This window comes from Oryx dammah, unplaced genomic scaffold (genome assembly GCF_014754425.2).
Source record: "Oryx dammah isolate SB20612 unplaced genomic scaffold, SCBI_Odam_1.1 HiC_scaffold_8, whole genome shotgun sequence".
Classification (NCBI taxonomy): Eukaryota; Metazoa; Chordata; class Mammalia; order Artiodactyla; family Bovidae; genus Oryx; species Oryx dammah.
The window spans coordinates 44,512,591-44,534,754 of record NW_024070192.1 but is presented as its reverse complement, the minus strand read 5'-3'; the positions used below and the strand labels follow the sequence as shown (position 1 = coordinate 44,534,754).

At 40.4% G+C, this 22,164-nt stretch overlaps 1 protein-coding gene and 1 non-coding gene across 2 annotated transcripts in view; one reads left to right on the top strand and one right to left on the bottom strand.

Moving 5' to 3' along the window:
- Positions 1-22,164, top strand: part of MYO1D (myosin ID) — a 361,445-nt gene that overhangs the window by 248,172 nt on the left and 91,109 nt on the right. Inside the window, exon 21 of the mRNA XM_040244025.1 lies at positions 3,925-4,079. Coding sequence (XP_040099959.1) covers positions 3,925-4,079 — 155 coding nt within the window. The remainder of the gene's footprint in view (positions 1-3,924; positions 4,080-22,164) is intronic.
- TRNAR-GCG lies at positions 1,130-1,202 on the bottom strand. Its single transcript has one exon. It is a non-coding gene; the product is annotated as a tRNA-Arg (tRNA).

Sequence of the window (22,164 nt, the reverse complement as noted above, 5' to 3'; positions counted from 1 at the left end):
ACATGCCTAGATTTCTGGCACCAGCACCACAGTGAAGATGCACAGTCATCTCATTACCCCCCAAAACTTATGTCAGACTTCACCTGACTCCAAACCCTGACAGCTCTATTCCAGAATATCTTATAAATGGAGTCATACAGTAATGCCACCTTTGAGACTGGATGCTTTCTCTCATCATAATGCCTTTGAAAGCAAGCCTTGGTGTTGCATATCCAATGTTTGTATTGTTAACTCATTCCATTTTATCACTGAATAGCATTCTATCATATAGATGTATCACAGTTTGTTTATTCACCTGTTGATGGATATTCTGGTTGTTTCCAGTTGGGAGGCACTTATGAATACAACTGCTTTAAACACTCATGACTGAGACCAGGAGACTCAGTGGGTAAAGAATATTCTGGCAGTACAGGAGATGCAGGCAGCGCGGGTTCCATCCCTGGGTTGGGAAGATCCCCTGGAGGAGAGCATGGCAACCCACTCCAGTATTCTTGCCTGGAAAATCCCATGCCCAGAGGAGCCTGGCAGGCTGTAGTCCATAGCGTTGCACAGAGCCGGACACGACTGAAGTGACTGAGCATGCACACGTGCAGACATTCATGTGTAAGGTTTTGTGTGAACATAAATTGTGCTTTTTTTTTTTTTGGCTGTGCTAGGTCTTCATTACTTTCTGTGCAGGCTTTCTCTAGTTGCCGTGAGCAGGGCTTACTCTCCCCTGCAGTACGTGGGCTTCTCATTGCAGCGGCTTCTCTTGTTGTAGAGCATGGGCTTTAGGCACATGGGCTCAGTAGTTGTGGCTCATGAGCTCAGGGGTTGTGGCGCACAGGCTTTGCTGCTCCATGGCATGTGGGATCTTCCTGGACCAAGGATCGAACCCCTGTCCCTTGTATTGGTGAAAGTGAAAGTCACTCAGTCGTGTCCGACTCTTTGTGACCCTATGGACTATACACTCCATGGTATTCTGCAGGCCAGAATACTGGAGTGGGTGGCCTTTCCCTTCTCCAGGGGTTCTTCCCAATTCAGGAATCAAACCAAGGTCTCCTGCATTGCAGGTGGATTCTTTACCAGCTGAGCCACAAGGGAAGCCCAAGAATGCTGGAGTGAGTAGCCTATCCCTTCTCCAGCAGATCTTCCTGACCCAGGAATCGAACTGGGGTCTCCTGCATCGCAGGCGGATACTTTACCAACTGAGCTATCAGGGAGATTCTTATCCACTGCGCCACCAAGGAAGTCCGAACATAAGTTTTTATTTCTCTGGGATACATGCCTGGAACTGAGATTTCTAGATCACGTGGTAATTCTGTGCCAGTCTGTTTTCCCAATGACTGTACTGTTTTACATTCCTCCCAACAATGTGTGAGAGTTCCTCTGATTGTTCTACAGCCTCACCAGCATTTAGTCTTGTCACTTTTGCTTTTCACCTTCCTCTTTGTTTTGACTTTGCCCGTTCTGATAGGCTTGTGGTGATACCTTGTTGTAGTTTAATTCCCATTTCCCTAATGGCTAGTAATGTTGACCATCTTTGTATGGACTTATTTGTCACCCATAGGTCTTCTTTGGTGAAGTAACTACAGATCTTTTGCTCATTTTAAGTTGATTTGTTTGCTCTCTTATTGTTGATTTTTAAGAGTTCTTTATTCTGGACATAGGTCCTTTATCAGATCTGTCTCTGCAAATATTCTTTCCCCAGTCTGTATGCTGTCCTTTCATGCTCCCATCAGTGCCTTTCTTAGAGAAGAGTTCTAAATTTTACGCAGTTTTTTTCTTTGTTGGGTTGTGCTTTTGGTGTCATTCCTAAGAAACCTTCGCCCAGTCCAAGGTCACAGAGATTTTTCTCCTATGTTTTCTTCTAAAAGTTTTATGGTTTTACATTTTACATTTAGAGCTATGACCCATTTTGAATTACTTTTTCATAAAGTGTGAGATTTAGGTCAATGTTTATTTCTTTGGGCATGTGGGTGTTCAAATCGCAAGAAATGCTGAGTTACCCAAATGCTCAAACGAGCCTTTCTCCGAATTGCCTTTGCATTTTTGTGAAAAGTCAATCAGTTGTATTTATGTGGGACTATATCTAATACTCCATTCTGTTCCCACTGATCTATGTTTTTATTCCTTTGACAGTCTTCTTGACGATTACCTTTTTAGATTACTGTTACTTTATAGTAAGAAAATCAGCTACTATGAGTCCTCCAACTTTTTTTTTTTTTTCAAATTGCTTTTGCTATTCTAGTTTCTTTGCCTTTCCATATATACTTTAGAATCAGCTTGTTGATATCTACCAAAAATTCTGCTGGAATTTTGGTCGGAATTGCATTAAATCTATAGACTGATTTGAGGAAAATTGACAGTATTCAACCATATTGAGTTTTTCAACCTACAAACACATTGTTTCTCTCCATGTATTTAGATTTTCTTTTATTCCTGTAACCAGCATTTTTGTTTGATTTCTTTCATCAACCTTTCATAGTCCTCAGCTTACAGATCCTACACACATTTTGTTAGATTTATGTCCAAGTATTTTTGGTTTGGGGGTTGTGGATGGTTTTGGTTTTAAATTTCTGTTTCCAGTTTTTCATTGCTGGTATATAGAAGTATTTTCGTCTGTTGCCCTTGTATTTGTGATCTTGCCAAACCCACATATTAGTTCTAAGACCTATTTTGTAAATTCCTTGGGACTTTCTACATAGATGATCATGTCATCTGAAAATAAAGTCATTTGTTTCTTCTGTTTTAATTTGTATGCCTTTTAATTTATTTAAACCTGCCTTGATGCACTGGCTAGGGCTGCCAGTATGAAAGTGCCCAGCAGCAGTAAGAGCAGAAATCCTTACACTGCTCCTGATCTTTGGGAAAAGCATTCAGTCTTGCACCACTTAGTATGATGTTCACTGTGGCATTTTGGTAGATGTCATTTTTCAGGTTGAATTCTCTTCTAATCCTTTTTGCTGAGAGATTTATTTCATGAATGGATGTTGAATTTTGTCAAATGCTTTTTCTGCGTCAGTTGATATAATCATGTGGCTTTATTTTTTATTCTGTTGCTATGATGGATTATATTGATTGATATTTTTAATACAAAATCAGCTATGCATTTCTTAGATTAACTCCGCTTGGTCATGATGTGACATTGTTCTTATGTAGTTTGGGATTTGATTTGCTGATATTTTGTTGGCCAGTCTAATAAATCCATGTTCATGAAAGATATTGGATATGGGTTTTTAGTTTTCTTATATTGCTCTTGTCAATTTTTGGTTTCAGGACAATGCTCATAAAAAGAGTTATAAAGTGTTCCTTTTCTTCCATTTTCTAGAAGAGACATGGAGAATGGATGTTATTTCTTCTTTAAATATTTGGTAGGATTTACCAATGCAAGCATCTGAGCCTGAAGTTTTCTTTTTTGAAAGGTTTTTAACTACAAATTTAACTTCTGTAATAGGTGAAGTAAGCTTCAGGTTATCTATTTCTTCTTGGGTGAGTTTTGGTAGTTTGTGGCTTGCAAGGAATGGTTTGGTTCTGTCTAAGCTGTTGAATTTTATGCATAAGGTTGTTGTAGATATTCCTTTTTATCCTTTTAATGTCTATGTGGTCTGTATTAATGGCCCCTCTTCCATTCCTGATATAGGTCATTAGGATATAGGTCATTAGGTCTTCTCTATTTCATTCTTTCAAATTAGAGATTTAGCAATTTCACCTATCTCTTGAAGGAAGCAACTCTTTGTTTCATTGATTTTACACTATTGTTTTTCTACTTTTAATTTCATTAATTTTTGTTCTTATCTTTATTATTCCTTCCATCTGCTTGTTTCATAAAACTTGATAAAGATTAATGTCACCAGCATTACTGAGTTAAAACCATTACAAACTGTTTAAATGCATTATTTTGAGAGCTATCCTAACAGTTTTCTATGCTTTATTTCTTTGCAGTTGACCGGTCTAAGCGTCTCCAATGGAAAGGACCAACTTGTAGTGTTCCATACAAAAGACAACAAAGACCTAATTGTCTGCCTCTTCAGCAAACAGCCCACCCATGAGAGTCGAATTGGAGAACTGGTTGGCGTCCTGGTGAATCATTTCAAGAGGTAAAGTTTGGTTTTTGCTTAACGAAGGCAAGTTTAAAATAGATGAAATCTTTCATCATAATTCTCACTGAACTTCTTTCATGCCAATTTTAACATATTGAGTTATTTTCCTTCTTAAGGACAACTTAAATCATGTGTTTCGCAGAAGGCGAAATTAGCATCCCGGCTTAGTGTCAAGATTAGGAATGATCCTCTGCTTTTCCAGCCTCCAGCTGAACCAACAGTGAGAGATTTCCCCATTGGCGATTTCTTCACTGCCAATCCAAACGTAATTAAATCCAAAAGACAGAAAACTTACTTTACATTCTTAGTATCACGGCTTCTCATTTATCCCGAGTATAATTAGTTCAAGTATCTGCTATGAATATAAACAAATTAGAAGGCAGGTGTAGGATGACATGTGGGTCCACAAAGACTAAAGGAATTCTAAGAAGCAATTACCTCTGCAAAAACATGGAGTCAGGAGGGAATGCGGTATTGTCAGAGAACTTCATCGTAAACCTCGATGATGCCTAGTGTGATTGTCTATGTCTATGTAGTGAACAGTGATGTGAGAAGGAAAAACAGAGAACAGATCCTGATGATGATGGTGTTCAGTGAGTGGATAACTCTAAGTAGAGGCTTTTTGTCTGGTTATTTATTGGAGTTGTTTTAGAGGGGGAGTTTTTTCTCTAAACAAAGGCATATTTAGTGTCTGATGTTCACACGTGTAATTCCTTGGTGTTCCTTTTTGCTAATAAATGCATGGAGAATAATTTTAGAAGTGAGCTGCAGAGGTCATTTATTTTATGCTTTTAAGCCTTGTATTCTAGACCAAAACAGATCTTTCAATATATTATATAATTAAATGCTTTCAAATGGTATAAGTGAAATGATTTTGAGTGGTCACCTGGTGGAAAAAAAAGAAATCTGACTGAGGAATTACCAAAAGATAACAATAAATATTTAGGCCTTTGAAAAATTTCCTCCTATCTGCCAAATGAAGCTAAGAGAACTACTGAAGGGTTTCAAATGTAAGAGAAAGTCATGGAGAAGTCATCTCTACAGTGAAGTCTATAACTCAAATAAGCAGGTCCATTTCCTCTTCATATGTAGTTGTAGCGAAAGATGGATAGTCAAAAGGGATTTTAATTTGTTACCTTTCACTGGGATGCCTGTACTACTAAATAGTTTTTGCTTGGGACATTTAAATATTTTTGCTCAATCTGAGGCCTTGTTTCTTAATTTCTAACTCCTGTTAAATGCCTCTACATGTGGTGGAAATATGTGAATCTAGTTCTGGAATCCATCAATGACTTCCTTGTCCTAGCATATGGTCTGAGACACCTTTCTGTCTTTAATATATGTAAGAATTTTAAATGTCCTTAAAATGTATAAATGGAGGGAAGGGAAGGTTGTCAAGCTACTGGGATTTTTTAATTATTCCTTGTGTATTTTTTATTGAAGTATATTGATTTACAGTGTTTCCTGTATAGATTTACAACAAAGAGATTCAGTTATACATGCATATAGATCTATTTTTTTAAGATTCTTTTCCTTTATAAGTTATTACAAAATACTGAGTATAGTTCCCTGTACTATACAGTAGGTCCTTGTTGGTTGTCTCTTTTATAAACAACATGTATATCAGTTAATCCCAAACTTCAAATTTGTCCCTTCTTTACCTGCTTTCCTCTTTGGTAATGTAAGTTTGTTTCCTGTGTCTGTGAATCTGTTTTGTAAATAAGTTCATTTGTATCATATTTTAGATTCCACGTATAAGTGATAGCATATTGGTATTTGTCTTTATCTGACTTGCTTCACTTAGTATGTTGATCTTTAGGTCTGTCCATGTTGCGGCAAATAGAGTTATTTCATTCTTTTCATGGCTGAGTAGTATTCCATTGGGTATTGTAGCACATCTTTATCCATTCACCTGTTGATGGACACTTAGGTTGCTTCCACATCTTGGCTGTTGTAAATAGTGCTTCTGTTAACATTGCAGCGTATGTATCTTTTCGAATTGTTGTTTTCTCCAGATATATACCCAGGAGAGGGTTTGCAAGATCATGTGGTGGCTCTGTGTTTAGTATTTTAAGGACCTTCCATTCTGTTCTCCATAGCAGCTGTACCAATTTACATTCCCACTAGCAGTGTAGGAGGGTTCCATTTTCTCCACACCCTCTCTACCATTTATTATTGGTGCACTTTTTAATGATCGGAGAAGGAAATGGCACCCCACTCCAGTACTCTTGCCTGGAGAATCCCATGGACAGAGGAGCTTGGTGGGCTACAGTCCACGGGGTCGCAAAGAGTCGGACACGACTGAGCGACTTCACTTCACTTTTTAATGATGGCCATTCTGATCCGTGTGAGGTGGTACCTCACTGTAGTTTTGATCTGTATTTCTTTTATAATTAGCAATACTGAGCATCTTATGTGCATTTTGGCCATCTGTATGTCTTCTTTGTAGAAATGCTTTTTTAGATCTTCTGCCCATTTTTTGACTGGGTTTATATATATATATATATATATATAGAGAGAGAGAGAGAGAGAGAGAGAGAGAGATGTATAATCTCTTTTTTGTCTTCTTTTTTCTTTTTTTTGATGTCCTTATCCTGTGTTCCTAATTCTATGAATTAAGAACTAAAGTACAAATGGGGGGGGGGGGGAATCCTTCTGTCTGCCCCTAGAAAATTCATGCTTGGAAATTTTGATTTAGAACTATAGTCAACTTGCTATTGGCTTCTTGAGAAAAGGTTAATTTGATTTTTTTTTCCTAGCTGTTTTTCTTTATTGTCAAGTATCAAAGCATTGTTGTAACTTTGAAAATCATATTGTATTTTATAAGCATAATGATGTGGCATGTAATCTTTCTTGTCCCTGGGTTAATTTTGTAAATCCAGGGGTAATAAGAATTTAACTCCAGACCAGTACTTTATCTTTAAGAGAATTTCCTTAAAGTACATTCTAAGAAGTTCTCTAGTTAAAAGTTGGGAGGAAAAGGCCCAAAATGACAAAACATACCATTGATAGACTGAATCTGAACAGGAGTCACTGTCTTTAAAACTTTTAAAGAGAGAGGATTAGGACTTAAAGTCCATGCACAAAATGCGAGCCACGTATCAGAACAAGGGGTTAGGACAGGGACTCCCTGAGTTCAGGAGATAGAGACAAGAGCCTGGGAAGATCGAGGCACCTGAAGTTTTCAGGACAGATTGCCAAAGAGGAAAGAAGAGCACAGAGAGGGAATGCGAGAGATCTGTGTAGGATCCCCCTCACGTTCCAAATAAGTCTTAAAAGCAAGACCCAAAGGGATCCAACTGCTGCCAAGTAGTTTAACTATGTCCTAGATCAGAGCTCATGAATGTTTATAGCAATGCACAAGTATCCACCTCCAGCAAGGCAGAATTCACAGTGTCTGACATCTAATCAAAAATTACTAGGCAGACAAATAGGCAGGACAGTGTAATCCAGTACAAGGGGGAAACCATTATCCAGTGGAAACCAACCCGCAACTGACAAAGGTGTAACAATTAGCAGACACAGACATGAAAGCAGTTATTATAACTAAATTTCAGGTGTTCAAAATTTAGCTAAAGACATGGAAAATATTTTTTAAAAAGAGATTCAAATCAAACTTCTAGATGAAAAATACATTGATGTATGAAATATTTCATGATTAAAAAGAAAGACAAATATGATGAAGCTTATGGCTTTCTCCTCTACCTAACGAATTTCTCATGACCATCTTCTCTCACAAATTGAAGCCAGCCCTTTCCTGACATTTTCCCCCATACTAATCTGAAACTGAATCCAGCTAAATATAAATTAGCCTTACTCTCACCTCCTTCAGTCTTTCCTTAACCTGGACCCATTATTTCTGCCTCTGCAAGAACTCACCCACACATTTCACATTTTCTAAAACATTTGAAGACAGTCTTTTAATGAAGTATATTCTGAGGTGTGACATTTACAATATTTAACAACCAGCATGGCTCAGAAACCATTCAGCACAGACACCCTTCAGAAACACCTGATCCAGCCATACCAGCAAGTCCTGGCTACATTCCACAGACAGAAATTACACCAAAGAAGAAAAGAACGGGGCCTGAAGTCAAATATGTTTAGAATTCCCTGATGAAGTTAAGTAGGTTTCTTTACTGCAGTACTTCCCAGAGCTTTTTATTAATAATAGGTTTTGTTCATTTTAAATACAGCCAATTAAAAAATTGTGTTACACACACACACAGTTATGTATGTGCTGAGTCGCTTCAATCGTGTCTGACTCTTTTGCGACCCCATGGACTGTAGCCTGCCAGGCTCCTCTGTCCATGGGATTCTGCAGGCAAGAATACTGGAATGGGTTGCCATTGCTTACTCCAATGATTATGTATATTATAAGCCATATCCAGAAAAACATTCAGGAAATGAGTAATTCTGTTTGTCTCTGGAGAGGGGAGATGGGGTACCAGGAGAAAGAGGTATGGGAGGGAGATTTATTTATTTTTCATTATAAACCTTTTGCAACAAATACATGTATTACTTATCTAAGTTTTTTTCATTTAAATAATAAAACATGCTACTTTTCAGGTATATTACAGAAGGCCCTAAATTCATGGTTATTTTCCTTTCCTGTTTAGAAAAGTAGAAAAGAACAAAAGAGCTTTCTAAGCAAATGGTTTCTCTCATGGCATTGAATATGTTGAAATAAATGCAAATAAAACCTCCTAGAAAACTACTGTTTTGTGGGGTCCCATTGTGTAGGTCACATGACGCTGAGGTGAGGTTTCTTTGTCTGTGGTGTTTGTCCCAGTGGTTTCCCAGGCCAGTTTGCTTTGCAGAGGTGATGAAAGTGGCTGACTTGACTTTTGGTTTGTATCTCACGCTCAGCAGTGACTACCTGCTGGTAGGGAGCTTTTCTGCCCACTAGTAAACAGATGGCCTCACGTTGGCTGCCCTAACTACAGAGTCACCAGAAACTCTGCAATATTAAGCTGTCAAAAGACCCATCTGCCCTAAGCAGCTGCCCAGGCATTTGCCTGTCTGGATGCTGGAAACCTCAGTATAACCCCAATCTTAGGCACAGAAACTTCTATTTTCCCCATTCTATTTCTGTGGATGCAAGCCAGGAGTCAGCGCCATCTGTTTCTTGCTTTTCATAAGCAGTCTCTTTAATATCTGCATGGGGGTTCTTTAGTTGTGGCACAAGAACTCTTAGTTGCAGGATGTGGGATCGAGTTCCCCTGCCAAGGATTGAACCTGGGCCCCCTGCTTTGGGAGCACAGAGTCTTAGCCATTTGACTATCAGGGAAGTCCCTTGCTTATGTTCTTTTTAACCCACACTTGAACTATGGGTAGAATGAGACTAATAAGCAGGCCATTGGCTATGATGGGAGCAGGGGGAGACGAGGCCTCCTGAGCAGAGGTGAAGGGGAGGGGCGAGGCCAGCTCACAAAGCCCTCTGCTCCTGGCCCTGTCTGTCCTGCTCACGCCTTCCTGCTCCTCCTCATTCCCCACGTTCCTCCACCCCTGAGCCCGGATACGCATGTTCCTAGCTATTAATCTGTATTCCCAAACTGCTTTCTTTGAATGCCTGGCTACTAATCAGAGTAGTTTATATTCCTACTAAAATATGTAAGTAAGAGAAAGATCCCATGTACTGTAGCCCACCAGGCTCCTCTGTCCATGGGATTCTCCAGGCAAGAATACTGGAGTGGGTTGCCGTTCCCTTCTCCAGGGCATCTTCCTGACCCAGGGATCAAACCCAGGTCTCCTTCTTTGCAGACAGATTCTTCACCATCTGAGCCATCAGCGGAGCTGATAAAAGAAAGACGGTTGAAAATAATGTAGATAGACAACTATAGTCGTCCCTCAGAATCCAGGGCGCATTGGCTCAAAGACCCTCTGGTGGAAAATCCACAGATGCTCAAGTCCTGTAGTCCACCCTCAGCATCCACAGTTCTGTATCCGTTAATTCAACCAGCTGGGGAATTGTGTGTTCCTCATTGGAAACAACCCCGGTGCTGGGAAAGACTGAAGGCAAGAGGAGAAGGGGCTGGCAGAGGATGAGATGGTTAGATAGCACCACCAACTCAATGGACATGAATTTGACCAAACTCTGGGAAATAGTGGAGGACAGAGGAGCCTGGCATGCTATAGTCCATGGGGTCTCAAACACTCAGACACAACTTAGCGATTGAACAACAACAAATAGTATTTCCTGGAAAAAAAAAAATCCATATACATAAGTAGACCTGGGAAGTTCAAACCTGTGTTGTTCAAGAGTCAGCTAAATAGAAGATTTGTTAATTAAATTATGGTCCATCTCCTGAACACAGTATTGGGGCCATTTAAAATGATAATTATTGGGACTTCCCTGGTGGCTCAGTCGTTAAGACTCTGCGCTTCCAATACAGAGGGGGTGGGTTCCATCTCTGGTCAGAGAACTAGAATCCCACATGCTGTACCACATGATGGAGCAAAAAAAAAAAAAAGAAGAAGAAAATGGTAATTATCAAAGTTCTCTGATTCATGGTGATGGAAAAGTGAGTGACCACCATTCACCCACCTTTGCTTTCCAATAGAGATACAGGTACATGAAAACATAGAGATGCCACTGTCCTTACTAGTACTGGAAACCAGAAACATTGCTCAGCCAGATGCCTGCTCAGAGGGCCATCCTTCACACCTGTTCACGTGTCACCTATCAGGCCTTCTCTGCCATCCTGTAGAGAAGAGCAGTTCACCCACCACAGTACCCGCTGACTCCTACCCTGCTAAGTTTCCCCCATGGCTTTCACGTCCATCTGACGCTCTGTCTTTAGTTGCTTATTTATTGTATATATTCCAACTAGAATACAAGCCCCAAGTCAGCAGGGACTGTATTGTTCACTGCAGTTTCCCTAATGTTCAGAACATTCCTGGCACTCAGAAGACTCCCAGGAGATAATTGGTGAAGACAGAGACTGACTGCTATCCCCCTTGGGCCAAAGAATACTTCTAGTCCTTTCCCACCACTCTGTGTATCTTGTCCACTAGAGGATGGTAACTTAGTCCTCCTTCTGTAGGAAGGAAAGGAAGAGCCCTGACATTTTCCTTCCCCTTATGAACACCTCTCGTCTTCTACCAGTTGCAGGATGACCACTGTAAGCAATGCAGTACATCTGGTTACAGAAGTGAGTAGGTATTTCAAGATAGTAAATTAGCAACTAAAAGACCTATGGGCTGAAAGAGCCATGGGTATGTTGTATGCTGGGAGTTGCACCTTTACATTTACTTTAAAATATATATATAAGTAGTAATTTACTTATTAAAAAAAAATAACTAGAAATAATTTCAAACTCTCCTTGTCAGTAAGCTGACAAGGAAGCAAGATATAGGGATTTCCGCTCAGATCAGCAGCTTCATAATAAGTAAAAGATGTCCACATCTAGTGGTTGTGTCTATAAGCTGGCTCTCCAGCTGAAAAACTGAGAAATGGGACTTCTCTGGTGGTCCAGCGGTTAAGAATCACCTGCGATTGTAAGGGGACATGGGTACGATTCCTGGCTCGGGAAGATTCCACGTGCTGAAGAGCAACTAAGCCTGTGTGCCACAGCTACTGAGCCCAAGTGCCCTGAGCACCCTCAAGCCCAGGCTCTGCAAGAAGGGGGGCCACCGCAGTGAGGAGCTCCACACTGCAACTATAGAGCAGCCCCCACTTGTCACGACTAGAGGAAGCCCACCCAGAGCAACAAAGACCCACAGCAGCCAAAAACAAATAAATATTTTTTTAAAGCTGAAAAATGAATTCTAACTTCAAACAGGTGGACCATAAGAAAGACTGCAAAAAATCCATATGCCCTTTTTGTGTGAGAGCACCAGAACTGTCTCCTTATTTATGAGACCTTTAGAGAAAGTCAGTAGCAATGAGATAGATATAGACGACAGCCTTAAAAGAAAAAGAAAAGTGTATTTCCGAAAAGTATTATAACAGAAAATTCACATTATAGAAACTATAGCCTGAATAAAATTTAAGAAAGCAAGGATTCTGCATAAACAGACCAAAGATTGCATGACAGACTGAGATGAAGAGGGGCAAGCTGAGAAACAAAAATGTCCAATTATTTGAATGAAATAAAAGATATCAAAAAATTTGAAATGAAAATGCAGCAGAATGAAATAAAAGATATCGAAAAATTTAAAATGAAAATGCAGCAGTGACACAATTGGTATTGCAGAAAACAGAATTGATATGAAAGAAGAGTTTAAGACGGTCTCTTGGTATACAGAGGAAGGGCAGAGTAACAAAGAAGTTGACAGATATGGAAGACAGAACAAAAGGCTTACATTCAAATAATAGGTGTACTTGGAAAAGAGAAACACGCTGAGCAAAAGTAAGACTTGTTTTATTGATTTTAAGAATACATTTTTTTAAATTTTAGCATCTCTGAAATTGGGATGCGACTTAACATTGGTCGATTCTTACAGTGATAATGGGCAACATCTTAGTGATACACAAAGGATGCATCTTACAGGGAAGGCATCGTATATTCAGTAAAATGTGTTAGTTTAAAACATATTAGAAGAAAATCTTCCTGTGTCAGCATAACAAGATTGTCACCATGTGGGTGAGATGCCTATCCCAGGGGCAGTCACTTTGACCAGAGAAGTGGGTCTTCTCAGAATATGAAAGTCTTCAGTAAGACCAGGGGAAGAACCTCTTTGGGGACAGGGCAAGATAGAGCTGGGTGGGAATGTTTGGATGTGAAGTATATCAGGCCAACATTTCGCAAAAGAAGCAGAAAGTGACACTGGGCAGAAGAAACAAACAATGCAGCATTGTTACTCATTTGGATAGAAACCATAGAAGTCCATCAAAATAGACATGGTTAAACATTTTATGGTATTTCCTTACAAAGAAATAGCATTTGCCATGAAAAAAAAAAAAAAACAGTCTTTATCAGGGTTCCTTAAAGTGTGGGTGGCATCTGCACTGGAAACCCCTGGAAGTCTTTATTCAAAAGGCAAATCCCTGGACCCCTTCTATCAGTAAACCCTAATTTCTAGGAATCTACACCCTTAGTGGGCTACCCAAGCAATTCCCATTGGTTTTATGAACTGACTTAGAAAATGGCCAGGATGAACTTGTGATATTTTCATATGGTCATTGTGACAAAGGTAGCATTAAAAAAAAAAAAAGCAAACCACTAAACCTTTGTGCTTTTAAAATGATTATTATCAAATCAGGTGCAACAGTAGCATCCCCTCGTATCCCAGTGAAGAGAGGTAGGGTGAGGAATGGGCTGAGGTTCAGAGAAAGGAGCAAAGGAGGGTGGAGATGAGAAATGAGATGAGAATTGGCAGAACCAGCATTCTGTCTGCCACCTCTGCTTGCCCCAGAAAGAGCCACCCGTCACTCTAAGCAATGGTCTTTAGTGGCCCTACAAAGCTTGCTGTTAGGACCTGCCTGCCCATTTCCAGATGGGATATCCCACCTGCAAGTAACAGGCCTCCATGGAATGAACTTAACCCATTTCTATACAGTCATGCCCATCTGTACACAACCAATACAGAATTGTAAAGTAAATAAATAAATAAATAAATAAATAAATAAGGGGTATGTCAAAAAAAGAACACAGAGCAAAGTCTTAAAAGCTTTTCAGTGTGACTACAGCAGGACCAAAATCAAACAGCATGAAGGTGTATCAGCTGCTGAGGATGGTGAACCATCTACCGACTTCCCATTTCTTTCTCCCTGCACTGTGCTATCTGTCTTGAGAAGCAGCTGCCCTCAGACAAAAGCCCTCTCTGAGCACATACAGAGGTGCGCAGTCATCCTCAACTTTATCTGCTCTTATGATGGAGATTTACTGAAGACTTTTGTGCAGATCAAAGATACTTATTTGCTTTATGACATAGCCATCTTTGCCTTTCATGTTGAAATAAAAAATCCAAAAGTACTGGAAAACTGATCATCTTTTCAGCATCACTGCAGGGAGATATGGTACATTTAGGGTAATCGTATTACTTCTTTGAAGGCCCGTAAGCTTCCCCAGCGGCCGGCAGTAAAGAATCCGCCTCCAATGTAGGAGACACCGGTTCAATCCCTGGGTTTTGAAAAGATTCCCTGGAGGAGGAAATGGCAACCCACTCCAGTATTCTTGCCAGAAAAATCCCATGGACAGAGGAGACTGGCAGACTACAGTCCGTCTATAGGGTCACGAAGAGTCTGACAGGACTAAGCAACTGCGCACTTGCCCAGCCCTAAACGTTGCAATATGTATTCATGTGGAGATTTTCCTGTGAAGTTTTTGTGAATTCACACCCTGGTTTGTGCTGTTGGGACTTTTTCCTAAATTGTCAGATAGAAAATTTAAATGAAGGGGCTTTTTTTTTTTTTAAAGCTTTCTTCATGTGTTTATTTCAAGTCTTATCAACTATATAGGAAGCATAACTACTTAACCAAGTATTTCATCTGAAACAAACACTGTTATATTTTCATACCATCATTCAGCCTACATTCTCCATGCGTTCACTGCAGGTCTGGCTGTGGGGGGTGGAAAGGATACAAAGATGGACCGTGTGATCCTTTTCCTCAGATGGCTCTTGATCTCATGGGGAAGATGGGATGGTGTGTACACTCCATTGCCTGAGATGAGCTGTGACAGGGCCAGGCCATGGAAGCGCAGGGGATGAATTGATCACCCAACTGGGTCTCCAAGGCTGGCTGGAGTTTTCTCAGTTGGGATGGGGCAAGATTTTCCCTAGAGAAGTGAACAGAATATGCAGAAGCTTAGTGGAAAGAAGTAGCTGAAGCAGGACCCCAAGCTAATGAATTTGAACTTTATCATATAGGTTATAGGGGGAACGTAAATATTAAATTATATAATGCTGCGACTTTCTTGGTGGTCCAGTGGTAAAGAATCTCCCTGTCAGGGAAGGGGACACAGGTTCAGTCCCTGGTCTGGGAAGGTTCTGCAGGCTGAGGGGCAACTAAACCCATGTGCCAAACTGCCGAAGCCCAAGTGCCCTAGAACCTATGTTCTGCAACAAGAGAAGCCACCACCGTGAGAAGCCTGCACCCACAACAAAGGGTGGCCCCCACTCGCTGCAACTAGAGAAAGTCCAACCTGAGCAACAAAGACCCAGAGCAGCCAACAATAAATACATGAATTTAAAAATATATATATGTATATACAACACCAGTGAGTCAAAGCCTAATAACATGTTATCTCCCCTATTAAATGACATTTCCATGTTAAATGTTAAATGACATCATCGGCCATGTTAAACATGCTCAGGAGGGCAAAACAACTGTCCACTTAAAAGGGAAATGGAAAATTGGAGACACTAGTTGATATACATCTGCGGCCCCCGTATGCCAAAAAGAATGAATTAAATGGAGAAAGAAGTAGTACAGTAGAGGGTAGAAAGATAAGTGCGACTCTCAGTAATAAAACTAGAAATTAAACGTCCTCAAAGGAGTAAGAGTGATGGCAAAATTCCTTAGTGTTTGTAACTTCCCTGCTGTTAATTTGGTTACCCAAAATATATAGTTATTAGCCAAAAAAAGATAATCCCTAACTTATATGCAGAGTACATCATGAGAAACGCTGGACTGGAAGAAGCACAAGCTGGAATGGCAAAACCAATACAGAATTGTAAAGTAAAATAAAAAATTAATTAATTAATTAATTTAAAAAAAAAAAGATTGCCGGGAGAAATATCAATAACCTCAGATATGCAGATGACACCACCCTTATGGCAGAAAGTGAAGAGGAACTAAAAAGCCTCTTGATGAAATTGAAAGAGGAGAGTGAAAAAGTTGGCTTAAAGCTCAACATTCAGAAAACGAAGATCATGGCATCCGGTCCCATCACTTCATGGGAAATAGATGGGGAAACAGTGGAAACAGTGTCAGACTTCATTTTTTGGGCTCTAAAATCACTGCAGATGGTGATTGCAGCCATGAAATTAAAAGACGCTTACTCCTTGGAAGAAAAGTTATGACCAACCTAGATAGTATATTCAAAAGCAGAGACATTACTTTGCCAACAAAGATCTGTCTAGTCAAGGCTATGGTTTTTCCAGTGGTCATGTATGGATGTGAGAATTGGACTGTGAAGAAAGCTGAGCGCTGAAGAATTGGTGCTTTTGAAGTGTGGTGTTGGAGAAGACTCTTGAGAGTCCCTTGGACTGCAAGGAGATCCAACCAGTCCATTCTAAAGGAGATCAGCCCTGGGATTTCTTTGGAAGGAATGATGCTGAAGCTGAAACTCCGGTACTTTGGCCACCTCATGCGAAGAGTTGACTCATTGGAAAAGACTCTGATGCTGGGAGGGATTGGGGGCAGGAGGAGAAAGGGACAACCGAGGATGAGATGGCTGGATGGCATCACCAACTCAATGGACGTGAGTCTGAGCGAACCCCGGGAGTTGGTGATGACAGGGAGGCCTGGCGTGCTGCAATTCACGGGGTCGCAAAGAGTCAGACACGACTGAGCGACTGAACTGAACTGAAGATGAGAAGGACCTAGATTTTTGCCCCCAGGAACAGCAAGGAAGTAAGAGGTTTTCAGGAGCTTCGCAGCATTCTACAGTGTTTTTCAGGGAGAGAAGCTTCTCCAGGGGTGGATGGCAGGAACACTAAATAGAGGGAGGAGGCGCTGTTTGGTCTGTCCAGCAGCCCCTTCTTCTGGAGCTCCCTGTCCCCTGTTTCATCTCCATGGTTCCCACCGAGGGCACCACATGCTCGCATCCCTGACTCCCTGGCAGAGATGAATAGTGCCGGGGTGGCACGTGGCCCACACTGCACCACTTCTCCCTTCCTCGAGATCACTGGGTCTCAGTCCAAAGAAGACGCACAGGTCACTGCCTCTCCAGACACCCAGAGACTGGGGCAGCCACATTTCCAAAGGTGAAGAAAGCTGTCAGCTACCACAGCATGGCTGACCCACAGAGAAGCAGAGACAGTGGTAAAGGAGAATCCGATGGATCCGGAGCCCATGTCGGCTGAAATGCACCACCAGCCTCCCTGTGACCATCACACCATATGACCTTGTTTGACACTAGATCGTGTATGATTTGAAGAAGGCTGATTTGTCAAAAGTCAGTTCACCATCACACATGTGGTTGATAGGTCTGTACTGTAGATGCATTTGGAAATTGTTAGGCAGGTAAATATTTTATTATGTGGGATTTTTTTTTCCAGTTTTTTAAGAGTAGATTTTTTTTTTTAATTCAATTCACCAAAAGTCAATTTGCCAAGTGGCCAGTTCACTGAATTTGCAAAAATTTGCACAGTTACCAAAACTTGGTTTCAAGGAATATCCTTCTTTAATTAATTCCTTGTCATAGCATTTTAAGGCATGTTGAAGTTAAAGAAACTAAGGGTTTCAGATTGGCTTGTATTTAGCTGAAAAATGGACTTCACTCTATTTGCACATGTGTTGTTTGGCATTTACTTAGAACTATTAGGGAAGGGTGTCCTTTTGTTAGATCCTTCAAAGAACTAACAAGCATGTTTTATATAATCATTGTGCTCTTAAGGGCCTCAAAACCCCATACAGCCCTTCCCAAATAGCAGTATCAGATACCAGGGTCTGACTGTCATGGAGAGGCACCTGCATTTCAGGTCATCCAGACTCAAGCTTTTCCTAGAAACTGGCACCACCCACTTTCCATAGCAGATCTTAAAATACAAAGCAGCTGTCAGAATCCACAGATTTTAGCATTTCTTTATGGGAAATTTAGCTTATACTAAATCTTCAAATTTTCCTTCAGTTATTTTCCATTTGACATTTAGTATTCTTCCATCAAGTTTGCCCAACTGACTAATTTATCTCATTACCAACTTACCAGTTTACCGAAAATATGTTCCTTTTGACCCTTTATCAAAAGTTGACAATGCTTCAGCTAGATGAGATGGCGATTAGTAGCTTTTGAGAATTTCCAGGAAGTGTAATTGATCAGTTTTCATGACAGTTTAAGGAGGAATCCTTTTGTTACTGGCCCTGCTGTTGGACTGGAAGTAGCTGAAACAGAGGAAGAGAGGAGTGTGTGTGCACCCATGCATTTGGGTGCCAATCTGGGGCTTGGCGGGGGGCGGGGGGAGTGGGCAAAAGGGACAGACTTATAGGTGAGAAAGAGCCAGGCAGCCCAAGAACCATAAGCATGCAGCAAATCCATCCAATAAAAACTGGATGAACAAAAAACAGGTCTATGAGATATGCAGATTTATTGTTCAGCATATTACCCTTTGGTGAATTCACCATTTGACAATTTTCTTTTCCTCAGTGAGATCCTGGTTCATAACAAGTTCCCCCTCACTTAAGCTGTAGGAATTGGGTTTCTGTCCTTGTATCCAAGAGGTGCGGTTTAGTCACTTAGTTATGTCTGACTCTTTGCGATCCCATAGACTATATAGCTCACCAGGCTCCTCTGTCCATGGGATTCTCCAGGCAAGAATACAGGAGTGGGTTGCCATTTCCTTCTCCAGAGGATCTTCCCCCCCCAAGGATCAAACCTGGGTCTCCTGCATTGCAGGCTGATTCTTTACTAACTGAACCATCAGGAAAGCCTGTATCCAAGAGAGTCCTAATGTAATGGACTCAGTTCAGTTCAGTCGCTCAGTCGTGTCGACTCTTTGCGACCCCATGAATCGCAGCACGCCAGGCCTCCCTGTCCATCACCAGTTCCCAGAGTTCACTCAAACTTACGTCCATTGAGTCGGTGATGCCATCCAGCCATCTCATCCTCTGTCGTCCCCTTCTCCTCCTGCCCCCAATCCCTCCCAGCATCAGAGTCTTTTCCAATGACTCAACTCTTCCCATAAGGTGGCCAAAGTACTGGAGTTTCAACTTTAACATCATTCCTTCCAAAGAAATCCCAGGGCTGATCTCCTTTAGAATGGACTGGGTGGATCTCCTTGCAGTCCAAGGGACTCTCAAGAGTCTTTTCCAACACCACACTTCAGAAGCATCAATTCTTCGGTGCTCAGCCTTCTTCACAGTCCAACTCTCACATCCATACATGACCACTGGAAAAGCCATAGCCTTGACTAGACGGACCTTTGTTGGCAAAGTAATGTCTCTGCTTTTGAATATGCTACCTAGGTTGGTCATAACTTTTCTTCCAAGGAGTAAGCGTCTTTTAATTTCATGGCTGCAGTCACCATCTACAGTGATTTTGGAGCCCCCAAAAATAAAGTCTGACACTGTTTCCACTGTTTCCCCATCGATTTGTCATGAAGTGATGGGATCAGATGCCATGATCTTCGTTTTCTGAATGTTGAGCTTTTTATGCCAACCTTTTCACTCTCCTCTTTCACTTTCATCAAGAGGCTTTTTAGTTCCTCTTCACTTTCTGCCATAAGGGTGGTATCATCTGCATATCTGAGGTTATTGATATTTCTCCCGGCAATCTTAATTCCAGCTTGTGCTTCTTCCAGCCCAGCGTTTCTCATGATGTATTCTGCATATAAGTTAAATAAGCAGGGTAACAGTATACAGCCTTGATGTACTCCTTTTCCTATTTGGAACCAGTCTGTTGTTCCATGTCCAGTTCTAACTGCTGCTTCCTGACCTGCATATAGGTTTCTCAAGAGGCAGGTCAGGTGGTCTGGTATTCCCATCTCTTGAAGAATTTTCCACAGTCTATGGTGATCCACACAGTCAAAGGCTTTGGCTTAGTCAATAAAGCAGAAATAGATGTTTTTCTGGAACTCTCTTGCTTTTTCCATGACCCAGCGGACGTTGGCAATTTGATCTCTGGTTCCTCTGCCTTTTCTAAAACCAGCTTGAACATCTGGAAGTTCACGGTTCACCTATTGCTAAAACCTGGCTTGGAGAATTTTGAGCATTACTTTACTAGTGTGTGAGATGAGTGCAATTGTGCAGTAGTTTGAGCATTCTTTGGCATTGCCTTTCTTTGGGATTGAAATGAAAACTGACCTTTTCCGGTCCTGTGGCCACTGTTGAGTTTTCCAAATTTGCTGGCATATTGAGTGCAGCACTTTCACAGCATCATCTTTCAGGATTTGAAATAGCTCGACTGGAATGCCATCACCTCTACTAGCTTTGTTCGTAGTGATGCTTTCTAAGGCTCACTTGACTTCACATTCCAGGATGTCTGGCTCTAGGTGAGTGATCATACCATTGTGATTATCTGGGTCATGAAGATCTTTTTTGTACAGTTCTTCTGTGTATTCTTGCCACCTCTTCTTAATATCTTCTGCTTCTGTTAGGTCCATACCATTTCTGTCCTTTATCAAGCCCATCTTTGCATGAAATATTCCCTTGGTATCTCTAATTTTCTTGAAGAGATCTCTAGTCTTTCCCATTCTGTTGTTTTCCTCTATTTCTTTGCATTGATCACTGAGGAAATGCATTCAAGCCCTACACAAATCAACAGTTTTGATGCACTGGTATCTACTAATAAATAATATAGCAGATGTTGTTGGATCTTGGTAAAAACATATGTTTGATACTTTATTGCCGACATTTAGTATTCCTCCTAAGATACTGAACCTGCCTCTAAACTCTTACTAGAGTGTCTTGAGCAGATTCAAGTATCTCTGTTTTGTAAATATTGGGGTGTTAAACTCCTCTGTAAGTATTAGAGATGTTTCTTTATAACTTGATATTGTGAGGCTGTATTTTATCCAATTTAACTTTGCTGATTTTGTAACGGAGCTTTTTAGAAAATGTTTGAGAATCTGCCAGTTGTTGGTTGTAGTTTTTGCCTCATCTCTGGGCATCAAAATTAAGGACATCAGTGATTTGAAATTTGTAATTGCTGTATTAGTGTCTACATTGCCAGACAGCTGTAATTCCATTTTTTTCCTCCTCCATTCAACTGTTCTCGATGTGTTTTTTAGTTGACATACAGTTGATTTACAGTGCTGTATTAGTTTCTGCTGTACAGTAAAGTGATTCAGCTACACATATGTGTACCTTCTTTTTTATATTCTTTTCTATTATAGTTTATCCCAGGATATTGAATATAGTTCCCTCTGCTATACAGTAGGACATTGTTGTTCTTGTCAATGTGTTTTCAATTCTTCCCAGCATTATTTTAATTTTTCCTCAGGGGTGAAATAAAAAAAAATCTAATACACAGCTGAAATAAAAATAATAGATGGTTGAGTCCACTGGAAGAAAATGAATTTTGTAATGACAAATGAGACAAGTCTGAGGATACTCAAACTTGAGATGTTAGCAAGCAGGTCTCAAAAAAAAACATAGAAAATGTGAAGACTTTAAAAATGGTCCACATCAAAGAAAGAAAGAAGGAAAGAAACAGTGCTGGATAGGAAAGAGATCATTCTTTCAAATTTAATTGGAACCATTTTCTTGAATTTTTAGGGGGCAAGAGGCATGGTATTTTCTAGAGCTTAGAACACTGAAATTGCACCAGAAAACAAAATTCTTACGTTTTGCTCAGTTGTTTCAACATGGCATACATTCCTGGCCAGACCCTGTGCAGATACCAGGCTTCTCTGTAAAAAGGGGAAGGTGGTTTTGTTGAATTCAGAGCCCAACCTCCAGCCTCTCTTCAAAAGGTGATAGCAGTTACTTCTTCTAGCGTCTCTTTGACGTGAAGAAAAATTGTTCCAAGTTGCCTTTCCTTCATATTTGAGACCAAAAAAAATAGCCAACATGACATTTATGATTTTTTTAATGGTTTTGCATTTAATGTCTTATTTTTGGCTTTCTTTTTAACTTGCCTAAAAAATTATGAATGTCAAATTTTCTGTGATTGTCGTTGTTAAATTTATAACTAGAAAAACATATTTTAAAGTTATAAGATTATTTCAGAATATCTTTTCCTCCAGAAGCAAAGCAACTAACAACCAGTACGTTCCCATGAAATTTTTGTAGTGGAAAAAAATCAGCTCGATCCCATGTATGCATCCTGGGTGAGATGGAATCATTACTAAATGAAACAAAAAGTTATATATCCTGCTCTTAGAAAGATACCAGGCCTAGAGATATCATAGAAAATGAAAAGAATCGGACTAAGGCTACAAGGAGAAAAGAAATTTTGATATAAAATGGAATAAGTAAGCATCCTTACAGTACTAGATGATTCAGAAAACCCCATGTCAGAAAAAAAAAAAAAAA